Raw genomic sequence first — 13,019 nt, forward strand, 5'->3', positions numbered from 1 at the left:
AGGTAGGTATCCAGTTTGACGGCTTTTAAGTTTTTCTAATTCTCTTGCGATTCGACTGCTTTGAAGGTCTGTAGACGCCTCAAGCATCTCAAATTCTGAATGGGAAACTTGAAGCGTGATTATGTAGGAACTCAAAAATTACTTGTTCACATGGTTACTATCTATCGGGACTATGTTTCGTGTTATTGAAAACCTAAGAAGGGGACTGCCTTACCGTACAAGGTTACTCGCAGTATGAAAGTATAAGGTCGTTTCCCGGTAAGGTCCTGGACCTGGAACTAGAGCTTTTTTTGACAAGGAGCTTATCATCATGCGGTCAGGTCACTCGAAAGAGGGGTCCAGTTCACAAGTCACATCGACTTTTGATGGGAATCATGCAACCGGGTTCCTGATTTCCTGTCACGTCTCCGCCAGTGCAAAGTATACCAGCTTTGGACGCCCATCCCCCATTGTCGCAATCCGCTAGCTTGCCGGGAAGCAAAATTCGTGCAAAACAAACGCCCGCGTATGCAAAATTGCAACTATTCCAATAATCACTGTGCAATGACGTCTTGGATCGAATACCACCTTGACCTGAGGCACGGTGCCAGCTCAGTTGCGCTCTGTCTTGCTGCTTGCCAAGGCCATGTTAATTGCGGTGTTGGGTCTGCGGTTTCATCGCTTCGACCAGCGTTATTCGCTTTGGCCGCTTCGAGGTTCTTTTGCTCCCTCGTCACTCAGAATCTAGGACGACGTCTCTCAAGACCGGATCTCCTACCCAGTCCACACCACTGCCTACAACAACTGCGCTTGCAGTCGCTTTCATGATGCGCCAGCGCCGCCGGCTCGCCTGCAACTGGCCCTCGAGCCGCTCAATCTCGGCCGCCGTTTCTGGGTCCTCGTCCGCGGGAACTCCCTTCCTCCTTGCCTCGTGCTCCTCTGCCAGCTCTAGCATCTCGGCCGCGAGCTCGATGTTCTTGCGCGACATCGCCAGGCTCTCGGCCTCGACAGTCGTGAGCTTGTCGAGGGTCTCGTGTAGTACGGTAGTCTGATTCGCAACGGCGGTGGAGGTAGCATCACGTGCTTTGATAGTGTCTTCGAGATCTCTGTATGTTTCGATTTGATGTGAGTATTTGTATATCGCCACCAACGTCTCTCTCTCTCTCTCTCTCTCTCTCTCTCTCTCTCTCTCTCGGGACAGCGGTATCACGGAGGTATTAGCGTACTGCTCAATTAGATTCGTGTTTGTCGCGCCATGGACGGCATGGAGGATTGGCGTAGCCGAAACAACGCTCTCGACTACCTGGTTCCGTAGCATGTAGCTGGCGCGGGCGTCGAGCAGGCGAGCCTGAGCTGCCTTGACAGCTTCGGGAGTGTCTGATTCAGGGTTGGATGCTATCGTGGTTCACCAAACTGGATGTGAGCTGACATCCAAAAATATGATTTGAAGTACAAATCACCAGGCTAGAAATTTGCGCGGCGCAAGGTATTGCATACTTGGCTTGTAGGCATTGCGCGCCTTGACAAGCGCGATCTGTAGCTGTAACTCCTGGAGGCGATCGAATAGCTTCAAGACGCGCTCTTCGTCGGCAGAGAGGATTGGTTGTATCGCGTCGTCGTCGACAGGCGCATCTTGCATTTGTGCATCTTCTGTTGGCGGAATTGATGTCATTGCAGCTGTGCCCTGTTTATATGGCAATTATTCCTAATAATTTTCTATAGACCCTTACGGACAACCCCTCTTTCCAAACGCGTTCTCGTCCATCCTTCGTGTCGAGCGACATGGAGAGGAACAAACTATGCACGGACCATCGTAGACGATGCGGGCAGCAATCAATTTTCGGAGTGATTTTGTTTCAAATCATTTCCTTCGTGCGATTCAACACAGTGCCTGACCCGACAGCGTGGAATCGGTATGTTCTTGAGTCGTGGACAGGACACCCTGCAGCACTTCCAGCATGCTTCTGGAAGATCCTGCCTTGTTCTTGTACAGTTTTAGTGCGCACTAATTACGTGGTATTCCCCAAGTCGACCTGCAATTAATTACGGATTTGTTTCGTTTAGGGTTTTGCTGATGGCTTCAGCCATTTTGAGAGACAGGGTAGCTAGTTATAGGTAATCTTGAAGGATGAAATGGCGCCGCCACACCCTTATCACTATCCTGATATTTCTGTTTGGGATGACTTTTCGTGAATGACCACCTGCAATGATAAAGCAAAGACATCTCGCGATCGGCGGATATCTATGTCCCACATTGAAGGAAGAGCAGTCACAGGCGGACTTAGCCCGTGCCTGACAAACGGGCTATGGTTCATCTGCCCAACATTCACAGGACCATGCCGATCGGCTTTGGTGGTGGTGACAGCCACTGTTGTTGGGCTCAAGGGCACAAAGCATGTAGCCCTTTGATAAATATAGCTTTACAGGTTCTTCGCGCTCCGGATCCATGAAAAAAGAAAAATCTACATGTAGAATAATCTCGCAGCATTTTGACAGGGGAGCACTTGGTCTTTGTTCACCGATTTGACTATACCAATGTCTCAATTGGCTGTGGTCCTAGCTATCATATCGCACACACGACCTTTCATGCGGGTGGAAACCCTTGGGCCAGGAACGTCACGTAGTACTTCAGTCATGTGGGTGGGTCGTTACGCCTTATCCTTTCCTTATCGCAACGCCATCCAGGAACCTTAGCTTGGGTAGCACCCTGAATGGGTGCCTACCGCAGCCATCGAGGTTCGTCGTTCACGCAAGGGTCGTCATAGGCACCGACCTCACCTGAAGTGCCTTCTTTACCCTGCTTCCATCCGTATCCAATCCCAGGCATGACTCTGTCTGAATATTCCACGTACTTTCTCACCAACGATCTTGATTCTGGCTAAGGTAGCTCATCGCGTACAACATCAAAGCAATTTCTATTTCCTAGACGACCGACCATCCTATCGACCCTCGGTCTAATCAGTCATTTCGCGACCGTGCAAGCCCGCGCCGCAGTTGTGTTATCCATCTAACCGCCCGCTAACGAAACCCATCCGCATTTACTCCGATTGACCTACCTGCCTCACCTATGCATCATCGTGACTTGGCTTCTCGTTTTTCCTGCCCGCTTTGCTTCCACTCCCTTCCGCCAAACCCGTAGTCACCTCCTTTGTCTGCACGTTCGTCGGTTCATCACATACTAGAGATCCATCGATTCCTGCCTGGCCGTATCCCACCGCCGCCAAACACCTGCGCTACTCTGCAGCCACCGCACGCCGTCGGCTCCCCACCAGAAGCCTCTCGCATCGCAAGCGCTAGCGAGAAGGACATGTACTGGCATGATATGCGATGGCGACCCAGGTGTTGATAGCCCACTCGGGCCAACGCCTGCAGATAGACACTTCGCGCCTTACAACGTAGGATCATACCCGTGCAAGCATCGAGGTGTTGTTTTTGTGATTGCAGTGACTAACTACCTACAGGCTCGATGAGTTCCGTTCCGCCGTGTCCCGGTCGACCTCGATACCACAGAACTGCATCATCGCCCTTGTGCCTCCAGGCAAGGCTCTTAGGCCTCAAGCAATCCAGATGGAGGTACGTCCGGCAGTATTCTACCATCTTTGGTACGTCAGATGCGGAAAATTCATTATTGCTGACATGCTATACAGAAAGAGATATTTGTATATGACAGTCGGATGACACAGACTGGAACCCCCGGGTCCCCTTTTCCTATCAAGCTGGAGATAGACTTGCCGAACCCCTACGCCATCACGAACCCTCCAAACGACATAATCGACACGCGTTCGCTTGAGTCATGGCAGGACCTATTCAGGGAGAGGCGCGTCTGGTCGCATAGGTTGTCAGAAGACTGCGAAGGCATGGAAAAGGCAGCTCATGACCAATACGAGGCCATGGATAACATGCTATCCTGCTTGGATGCTGCAGTGGCCAATCTCGAATCCGTTGTGCGCGCCACTGAGAACAAGTACGAGGATCTTAGGAAATGGGCAGCCACCGAGCAGACAGGCTACAACGAGCTAGTCACCAAGTGGGAGCAGAATCTCGGCCTCGCACGCAGCATACCAGTATCGGCGGCCATGGTCCGCCTTATGACAGGGAAGGACGTAACTGGGGCCAAAGGTCGCCCATCAAAACAGGCGACCTTGGAAGACCTGGTCGATCTGGACTGCGCGCGTAAAGAAGGCCGCCGGGCGCCGACTGTCCTGCGCAAGTTCAACGCGAGGATAGCGGATTTGGAGAAGGCCGAGGGACGTCTTATGCAGAACTTTGAGGAGCTTGAGGCAGAGTTTCGGCGGGTTATCAGCAGGTCGGTTATGGGCCACTCCCAGGACGCCACTCAGCTCCTTCAGGATATTCAGGCACTCGCTGGCAAAGTTGAGAATGATTATCGCACGACCATGGACTACACGACCTCGACCAGAGATTTGCTTCAGGCATCCAAGATTGCACAAACGCATACGGAGAAACACCTGCCAAGTCTACACAAACGCGCACTTGAGATGGACGGAATGCTACGCTATGCAATCAAGGCCCGGAACGCGTTGGCGCTTGAGCAAGCAGAGTTTATGCGCAGCATAGCAGATGTCAGTAAGCTTGATATGCAGGTCAAGTCTTTGATCAATGCAATCGCTGAAGATGAAGAGCTGGCCACATTCGACTATCTGCGCTTGATACATCAAGTGCCATATATGTACGCAGCTTTTACCGCCGAAGCCATACGCCGCAAGGAGTGGTTTGACAAGGTAAAGACGGATTCAACAACGCTCGCGAACGAGATGGCACTCTTCCAGGATGAGGAGGCCAAGCGGCGGAGAAAATGGTACAAGACTATCGGGGACACTAGTTATGGCCCCGAGTCTTTGAGTACTGATAACAACGTGCCCGGACTAGAGGTAAATCTGCTGGGTGAGGATGAGCTGTGGCCAAGCACATCCAGAAAGGACCTAGAGGACTTTCTCGAGCTGCTGCAACGTCAAAGGGCGGATGCAAGCATTATTGGGGATGTCAGCAAAATCATCACAGAGCTCAGCAACCCGACCAAACAACAGTTCAAGCGTCTCAAGGCGTTCAAAAATGGCAGCGTTCACGACTCGGCACTTGGCCGCAGCGGCTTGATGATTCGGGGAGATGATGAGCTTCTGAGATCTCTGCAGGACGATAAGACAAAGCTCGAGACTAAGCTCAGGACGGCTGAAAGCAGAGTCAGGAGGTTGGAGGACTTGCTACACAGACAAGGCCAAGCCTCGAGGCCGACTTTGGGAAACCTCTTCCAGAATCCGAGTCAACAACTCCCGGAGCGGAGCGGGTCTGCACAATCTGTCGGATCTCCCGGACCTATTGGCGATCGTCGACAGTCAGACGAAGTGGGGAACCAACTTGTGCAACGAGTAGCTCAGCTTGAGAAGGAGTTACAGGAAGAAAAAGAACGCAATGCGGCACTCGAAAGGGACGCTGCTGACCGCACCACGCAGACCAACGACATGAAGACTCAGATGGAAGAGGTGAATGCTACCAAGAAGGATCTTCTTGAGAATATGGAGGCTCAGAAACGTGAGTTTTTGGTGGAACGCAAGGCTCTTGACGAGGAGATACGTAACCTCAAGGCCAGGCTAGAAGAGACCGAAGACGAGTTCCACAACATTGATGAGTCCCGCGAGCATGAAAAGACCTCGTATGACGAAAAGGTTCAGTCACTAGAGGCTCAACTGGAGAGCTTAGCCAAGGAGAAGAGTGACGATGCTCTGAAGGCGCAAGGCCAGGTCGACTTCTTGCGCAACGAGACGCGACTGCAGCGAGAGAGTAATGAGGTGCTACAGGCGCAAATCCAGGCGTCTCAGGACGAACTTGGGCAGTTGAACAAAAAGCTCAAGACTACAAACGAGGCTGCAGAAGTAACGCTACGGGCTCTCAGAGAGCTTCATACAACGTTTGTCAAGGGCGCCGCTATTCCAGAGGATATCAACGACCTTGCGGATGCTGTATTAAACAATGCAGCAGAGTCTCTGGCCAAGGCTCAGAATTTGGATGCTGATATCTCAATATTGCGCTCGAATCTCTCACTGGCACAGGATGTTGCGAAGGACCTTAGAGCTCAGCAGGCAATCGCACTTGAGAAGTTGACCAAGGAGGAGACAACCTCTATGCACCTCAGAGAACAATGTGATGAGCACAAGGCCAGGGTTAACGCACTTGAGGGCGAGCTAGCGGATGGTCGCAAGCAGCTCGATGAGCTCAGAACCCAGATTGCCCAGGGAGAGACTGGTTCCGAGAGTCTGCGAACACGTCTCGAGGAGGAAGAGAAGAAGATTGTCCGGTTAACCGAGGATCTCGCCTCCAAGCAGTCACAAGTTGGCAGTTTAGAAGAAGAGCTGAGGTTATTCCAGGAGCGTCTACAGGATTCGCAGACCAAGCTGACAGCCTTGACACTACGGACCGAGACTCGAAACGAGCGCACCAAGGATATCAGCCAACGCCTTTACTCGCAGAACGAGCGGTTAGTGCGTTTGCTTGAGCGTCTTGGCTTTTCAGCCTCGCGCGAGAACGGGGTCATGACGATACAGAAAATACCACGGGCAGAGCGATCAACGATGAACCTGGCAGCCTCATCTACTGCTGATGCCAAGTCGCGCATAATGAGCGAACCGGCGGACGTGGAGCTTCTTTACTGGATGAATGCCACTGATGCAGAAGGCGAAACGGAGAAATACGGCAAGTTCATGTCGAGCCTCGGCGCTTTTGACGTCGACGCTTTCGCAGATACGGTATACCGTCGCGTTAAGGACGTGGAGCATATCGCCAGGAAGTTGCAGCGTGACGTGCGCGGTTACAGAGAAAAGACTCATGCCTTACACAAGGATGCCCACGATAAGATTGCATTCCGCAACTTCAAGGAGGGTGACCTCGCCTTGTTCCTCCCGACTAGGAATCAGACAAACGGTGCCTGGGCCGCCTTCAACATCGGGTTTCCGCATTACTTCCTACGCGAGCAGGAGCACCATCGCCTGAGCAACAGGGAATGGCTTGTCGCTCGCATCACTCGCGTTCAGGAAAAGGTGGTTGATCTCTCCAAGAGTCTCGACACGACGGAGAGTATAAACGGAACTAGCGGTGGTGTCGAGGATGATAACGACAATCCATTTGATCTATCGGACGGTTTGCGGTGGTACCTTATCGACGCGCAAGAGGATAAGCCGGGGGCTCCAAGCACCCCAGGACTTGGCAAGACAACCGTAGCTAGCACCAAGGTCGAGGCCAAGGGGGACATGCAGACCCAGCCCAGGTCCACACCAGGCGGACTAGCAGTACTCGGTGGGGCCAAGCCAACAGCGGCCGATGGCGCAAGCAAGAGCCTTTCCAAGAGCCTTGAGAGTCGGCGGTCCAGCACTTCATCAACCCGTCGACCTTTGCCATTCGCCGGGGCGCTGAACCGTAACGCTCAAGGTAGCGAGACCAACAGCCTTCGCGCCGTGGCTACAACGGCACCGGGCGACGGCGCCGGCTCACCATCCGGGCCCACGAGCCCTAAACCACACCTTGCACACGGTATGGACCAGGATGTTCGTCCTGCTGCACTCCCGGAGCCGCAGCAGCAACGAGTCGAGGTACGCAACGACAGTAGCGGTGGCGCGATAGATTCCCTCCTTGGCCCTACCTGACCTGGCCTGCTGATTTTCTGTTCATCTGCGTCTTCTGCTTTCCCCCTTATATAGAATCGGTTCGAGCAGCAGCAGCCGATACAACGGGAGAGTCCAACCAAGAGAAGCGTTGTATGGGATCATATGTGGAACCTTGACCTTTAAGGTTGCAAGCAAGTGAGTTACTAGGGTATACCACTGAGGCGGATTGTAAGCTTTGCTCGTGTTGTATATGTGTTCGACATATTGGGTTTAGTTTTTTTTTGTTGATTTGTTTTTTGTATCCTTTTCTTGTCTTTTTTTTCTTCTCAGGATACATACACTTACAGAGATGGATAAATCATGGCTCGTCTTTTAGCAAAGGCGCTGGGCTTTGTTTTTGCATCACCTGGCGTTCCTATGGGAGGAGTACTGGTAATTTCCAGGGCAATTTGTTTGGTAGCTAGCCAGCCTTTTTTCAAGCAAGGATATTTGGAGGTTTCATGACATTTATCACCAGTGAACTTATTTGCCCAAGTTGGACAAGCGAAAAAGGAATTCCACAGATAAAGATGCTCGAATTTTCTATGCAACATGTAGATTGTACAGTACAACAGGGGGCGTTTAAACCTCCCCATCTAAGCAAACATGATATGATACAGACAACAGGCAGCTCTCTCCCTCTCCCATCTTGAGCACCTAGTCGGTTTCTTCTTTTTTTATTGTTATTCGTTTTCAGTTGGGACAAATTTATAGGAAAGTCTTGTCCCCCATATCCACAACTTCCAAAATCCTCCTGATGGGTCTGACGCCAGCCTTGGCGCCGCCTGGGACCTCGATGGCGATCTCCCACCTGCCCAGCTGCTTGACCTTGTCGCCCTCGACGGCGGCGACGGCGGCGGTTGCGGGGTTGTCGGCGCGGATGACCTCGCCGTCGTCGAGCAGTGCGCCCACGATGTTGACGTGCTTGGCCTCGATGGCGATGAGCGACGCGATGCGGTGGGCTGAGAGCAGCTCCTTGACGTGGGCGGCCACGTCGGCGGTGCTGACGGAGCCAAAGATGGCGATGGGCTGCGGCGGCGCGTTGGCGGCAGACTCGTGCGACACGCTCGCGTTGCGCGCCACCAGCGGGGATCGGTACACGTTGGGCTCCGCCGGGGGGCTGTCTTGTCTGGTCTTGCTGCCCGCGGGGACCGCGGCGCGCTCAAAGATCAGGGCCGTGGGTAGCAGGTTGTTCAGGAGGGCGGTGGCTTCTTGAGGCTGTTTGTTTGGAGTAGATTGTGGTTAGCTTTTTTTTTTTTTTTTTTTTTGTTCTATTGTCTTGTTGCGGAGCGGTTGTGATGGAGGGCCTCGCAAAGGTTTATGAGAGTAAAAACAGCCCGGAAAAAAGTTTACCTTGGGCGGCTCGATCTTGACCACCTTGTCATTGGCAGTCTTGGCCTTGGCGACCTTCTTCTTCTCGACCGGCTTCTCGACCTCCAGGCCGAACATGGGGTCTCGTTCGACGATGACGGACTGGTCGACGCCCAACTCAGTGAAGCGCTGGGGCGTCATGTACTCGACCTTGCCGCCCGGGTACCAAACGTTTCGGACGCGACCTCTTGGGGCACGGAGGATGGTGTCTGTTTTGTTGGGTACACCATGTTTCACTGGTCAGCTTCTCTCTGTTTTTTTGCCATTTCTCTCTCTCTCTCCTGATGCCTGCAAAAGATGTTCTTTTCCCTTCCCTCCTTGTGCCGATTGCATGGCAATTGAATGAGTGTACCGACTTTTAGGTCCATATTCGGGAACGTTCTGGAGCAGCCGGACGACGACGCCGCCCTCTTCGTCCTTTTCTCGCGCCGCCTTGGTCTTTCCACGGACCTGCGTGAGGGCCACGGAGGCGTTGTTGCTGCTGCTGCCATTTATACTGGGGGCAAGGGCCCTCCGAAGGCAGCCCAGGCAGGTTGGTGATCTCCGCGTTATCATTATGTCGGAGAAGCTATGAGGGTGACCTTGTTTCGGGTTGCGAGGTCGTTTCAATTTTTGGGGAGCGCCGTCCCCCGAATGGTTTCGTTGCCAAAATCGGCCGCTCTACTGTTAAAGCCTGCCCAAAAAAAATTATTGGAGCTCCAATGCACGACCGCCGTGCTTGAGAGGGACGTGCGTGCTAACCGGCGCGCCGAGCTCCACTAAAACCCCGGGGCCGGAAGGTTCCACTACGACAGGGGGTTTATGACGTCTCGTGTAAGGTGATTGGTTGGAGCTCTAGTTGTCAAAAGTGTCTGAAGCTATAAAGAATCCAAGATAACCGCCGTGTGAGACTTTGTTATGGGTAAGAGAGAGAGGATGTATAAAGTCTGACGGAGAATTGACTTGATTGCCATGGTGGGTTAAATGGCATAAAGGCATTGGCTTCCGTTTGGAGGCTGTTGTGTGCTATTTATATACCGTCCAGAGTGAGCTGCTAAAGCTCGAATGTGTAATGGCGGGGTCATGCCGGTTTTTCCAGTTGAAACCGAAAATTTATTGAAAGCCGGCAGGTAACTTTTTTTGGTTTGTATTTTTGATGGATGTTTGTTCACAAGAAAGCTCCCCAAGGTACATGACTAAAATTGATGCCGCCATACAATAGAAGATCTATGAAAAATAACTAGAAGACTTGCAGAGGTACCGATCACTTGTGTAAAAGAGATACTTCGTAGAAAGCTTGTGAAAGACTCAGTATGAGTCCTCAAAGTACTTTGGTTGCTTATGACGACGGACATATTTTGGATAAATTTTTTCTCTTTGTATTTTACTCTTGTAAATTACAACAATCATTCAAAATCATCACCGGTAGTCTCAAAGGAGCCGTTAGAATCTACCATTGTAAAGTTGTCGCCCGGGGCTTCGCTCATACCACTGAATCAACCTCATACCCCTCATCATCCCTCACTTTTTTTTTCTCCCTCATCTTCCCACTTACCACGGAACTCATAAATCTCGTCTTACCCACCGCGTCCTACAATTATTTCTCACCAAAAACACCCAGGTCCCAATAAGAGAAAAGGGGGGTTAAAATAACAAAAACAACCAAAAAGAATGTCATCACCAATCAGGATATCCGTCCTCGCCTCAGGCAACGGCTCCAACTTCCAAGCCCTGATCGACGCGGTGCAAAAGACGCACGCCATCTCGCCCGCGACCATCGTGCGGCTGGTTGCGAACCGCAAGAACGCCTACGCGCTGACGCGCGCCTCGGACGCCGGAATCCCGACCGAGTACTTCAACCTGGTCGGGAATGGGTTCCAAAAGGCGGGCGAGAAGGACCCCGAGGTGAAGCGCCAGGCCCGGGAGGACTACGACGCCGCGCTGGCCGCGCTCGTGCTCAAGGACGAGCCGGACCTGGTCGTGCTCGCCGGTTGGATGCACGTCTTCTCCGAGGCGTTTTTGCGCCCGCTCGAGGCCGCCGGAGTCAAGTGCATCAACCTCCACCCGGCCCTGCCTGGCAAGTACGACGGCGCCAACGCCATTGACCGCGCGTATCAGGACTTCAAGGATGGGAAGCTCGAGGGTGGCAAGACGGGCATTATGATACACTATGTCATTGCCCAGGTCGACCGGGGAGCCCCGATTATGGTTCAGGAAATTGAATGCAGAGAGGGAGAGACATTGGAGGAGCTCGAGCAGAGGATACACTCGCATGAGCATGAGCTCATCGTCAAGGCGACTGCCCAGGTCGTGAAGGAGATTGCCGAGACGAAGAAGAGGTAGTAGAGAGATCGATGCACATCAACAAAAAAAAAAAAAAAAATAATAGACCATACAAACAAAAAACATCACAATGCTCCCTACACAGATCATTCACTGGCACATACAACACAAACCATACACACAAATAGTATAAGATTCAAGGGCCTCAGGGCATCTCAATTTCATATTTGCATTCCGAAAGCTCATGAATATTCTTTTGTTGCCCATTTCCACGCCGAAACCCATGCAAACTCCTGTTGTTTGAGAGTACTGACTAAAGAGTCCCCAAAGACGACCGTAAGAGACAACATGGATATCGTTTTCTTGCGTCAACCCACGAGAACAGCCAGCAGTAACAAGCCCATTGAATAAAAACAAAAAGAGACCCCGAAAGAGGTGAGCAAGGCCATTTAGACCTTGAAACCACGCGATCGTCTGCGACCACGGGCCTTCTCGAACTTGCGGCCCTTGGACTGGACGTAAGGCTTCTGCAGAGGTTGTTAGTATGCTTGATTTCAACTGCATATTCAAAATGCCACAATATCCAGTGGATCGTACCTTGTGCTTGTGGGGACCGAAGCCGAAGTGCTTGACAGCCTCGCGGGCGTTCTTGGGGCCACGGAGGAGGAGGGTGTTGGCACCAGTGGGCTTCTCAAGAGCCAGCTGGTCGAGGGTGATGGCCTGGCCGCCGGCGGCAATGATGCGGGCACGGGCGGTGGCAGTGAAGCGCAGGGCAGCGACCTGGGTCTTGGGGCACTCAACCAGGCGGTTGTCGTCGGTGACGGTGCCGACAACGACAACGGTCTTCTTCTCGTTGCCGTTCTTCAGGTTGCCTGCGATGCGCGACAGGGAGACGGGAGGGCGGTTGGTGCGCGACATAAAGAGGCGGCGGAGGACAACCTTGTTGAAGCTGGAGTCGGTCCTGCCTGTATGGTGGATAAAGATATCGGGTGTCAGACTTTTATTCTTCTCTTATCCGGGCAATTGATGCTTTCATAGAGTAGGGTCGGGTTATTTTGACTTACGGGCCAGGAAGCGGTAAAGCTTCACCAAGAGCTTCAGGTAGACATTGTCGCTCTTGGGGGCCTTGCGGTGCGTGCTGCGCACGTGGTGCTTCTTGAGATCGATACCTATTCACGAGAGGACAATCCCAACCGTCAGCCTAACGATCCGTGTATGCTTTTTGTATTTTGGCAGCTCAGACGACCTCGGATCCGTTAGAGTATATGTGAATTTCTTCATCAAACTCTTCAAGAACCCGAGGACCGGCGCACAAAGAAAAAGGGTCGCAGAAATATCGCGGGATGCAATATTTCCACTCGCACACGTAGGCTTTCAGTGAAGAAGAGCCGTCATGATCTCCCTCCCCAAAACAAAACAAACAAGTGTTTCTCGTCTTTTTCACGTACCCATCTTGTCGGCGTCTCGCGATGTCGCTGATCTACGAGGACGGGTGGGCGGTAGATTTGCTGCTGGTTAGTTAGTGAGGGAAGCACAAAAAAAAAAAAGTTGCAACGGCCCACGATGCCAATGGGAATTTCGTTGTGGTGGTGCGCTGTGGGGCAATTCTCGCACGGCGGGGGCGGTGAAATTCGGCTGGGCAGAATTAGGGCAGCTCTTTCCCGTTTGTGTCTTTGGCTATTGTGCCTTAATCCTAAGGCACCAAGGATATGTCGAATCGGTACCCACACTGCAAGTGCAAGTCTGCAACAA

The 13,019-nt window shown here is 52.3% G+C and overlaps 6 protein-coding genes across 6 annotated transcripts; 3 read left to right on the forward strand and 3 right to left on the reverse strand.

Moving 5' to 3' along the window:
- Positions 1-256: 256 nt before the first annotated feature.
- Positions 257-1,702, reverse strand: PgNI_03036 (uncharacterized protein). Its single transcript, XM_031123090.1, has 3 exons — positions 1,477-1,702; positions 1,206-1,374; positions 257-1,085 (listed from the first exon to the last, which is right to left on the reverse strand). The coding sequence occupies exons 1-3, from the start codon at positions 1,649-1,651 to the stop codon at positions 713-715; spliced, it is 717 nt and encodes a 238-aa protein (XP_030983718.1). The 5' UTR covers positions 1,652-1,702; the 3' UTR covers positions 257-712.
- A 1,604-nt stretch (positions 1,703-3,306) lies between these two features.
- Positions 3,307-7,778, forward strand: PgNI_03037 (uncharacterized protein; the record flags this gene model as incomplete). The annotated part of the gene is made up of 4 exons (XM_031123091.1): positions 3,307-3,374; positions 3,441-3,552; positions 3,627-7,580; positions 7,689-7,778. 4 exons carry the CDS (start codon positions 3,307-3,309, stop codon positions 7,776-7,778), a joined length of 4,224 nt encoding a protein of 1,407 aa, XP_030983717.1.
- A 177-nt stretch (positions 7,779-7,955) lies between these two features.
- On the forward strand, positions 7,956-8,600 carry PgNI_03038 (uncharacterized protein; the record flags this gene model as incomplete). Its single annotated transcript, XM_031123092.1, has 2 exons — positions 7,956-8,027; positions 8,349-8,600. 2 exons carry the CDS (start codon positions 7,956-7,958, stop codon positions 8,598-8,600), a joined length of 324 nt encoding a protein of 107 aa, XP_030983725.1.
- On the reverse strand, positions 8,343-9,560 carry PgNI_03039 (uncharacterized protein; the record flags this gene model as incomplete). The annotated part of the gene is made up of 3 exons (XM_031123093.1): positions 8,343-8,852; positions 8,988-9,214; positions 9,362-9,560. The coding sequence occupies 3 exons, from the start codon at positions 9,558-9,560 to the stop codon at positions 8,343-8,345; spliced, it is 936 nt and encodes a 311-aa protein (XP_030983724.1).
- A 1,095-nt stretch (positions 9,561-10,655) lies between these two features.
- Positions 10,656-11,327, forward strand: PgNI_03040 (uncharacterized protein; the record flags this gene model as incomplete). Its single annotated transcript, XM_031123094.1, has 1 exon — positions 10,656-11,327. One exon carries the CDS (start codon positions 10,656-10,658, stop codon positions 11,325-11,327), a length of 672 nt encoding a protein of 223 aa, XP_030984614.1.
- Positions 11,328-11,451: 124 nt separating this feature from the next.
- PgNI_03041 (uncharacterized protein) lies at positions 11,452-12,827 on the reverse strand. Its single transcript, XM_031123095.1, has 4 exons — positions 12,716-12,827; positions 12,332-12,436; positions 11,865-12,232; positions 11,452-11,794 (listed from the first exon to the last, which is right to left on the reverse strand). Exons 1-4 carry the CDS (start codon positions 12,717-12,719, stop codon positions 11,717-11,719), a joined length of 555 nt encoding a protein of 184 aa, XP_030984615.1. The 5' UTR covers positions 12,720-12,827; the 3' UTR covers positions 11,452-11,716.
- Positions 12,828-13,019: the final 192 nt, after the last annotated feature.

The sequence above is a fragment of the Pyricularia grisea genome, assembly GCF_004355905.1.
Source record: "Pyricularia grisea strain NI907 chromosome Unknown Pyricularia_grisea_NI907_Scaffold_2, whole genome shotgun sequence".
Lineage (NCBI taxonomy): Eukaryota > Fungi > Ascomycota > Sordariomycetes > Magnaporthales > Pyriculariaceae > Pyricularia > Pyricularia grisea.

What these genes read in the sequence shown, in the direction of transcription:
- PgNI_03041 (XM_031123095.1), bottom strand. An exon ending in GCTTTACCGCTTCCTGGCCC is followed by an intron (nt 12,233 to 12,331) that starts GTAAGTCAAAAT and finishes TCCACCATACAG; the next exon opens with GCAGGACCGACTCCAGCTTC. An exon ending in TCGGTCCCCACAAGCACAAG is followed by an intron (nt 11,795 to 11,864) that starts GTACGATCCACT and finishes CAACCTCTGCAG; the next exon opens with AAGCCTTACGTCCAGTCCAA.
- PgNI_03036 (XM_031123090.1), bottom strand. Translation starts at nt 1,651, where the DNA reads ATGACATCAATTCCGCCAACAGAAGATGCACAAATGCAAGATGCGCCT. An exon ending in GCGCAATGCCTACAAGCCAA is followed by an intron (nt 1,375 to 1,476) that starts GTATGCAATACC and finishes GAACCACGATAG; the next exon opens with CATCCAACCCTGAATCAGAC. An exon ending in AACACGAATCTAATTGAGCA is followed by an intron (nt 1,086 to 1,205) that starts GTACGCTAATAC and finishes CGAAACATACAG; the next exon opens with AGATCTCGAAGACACTATCA.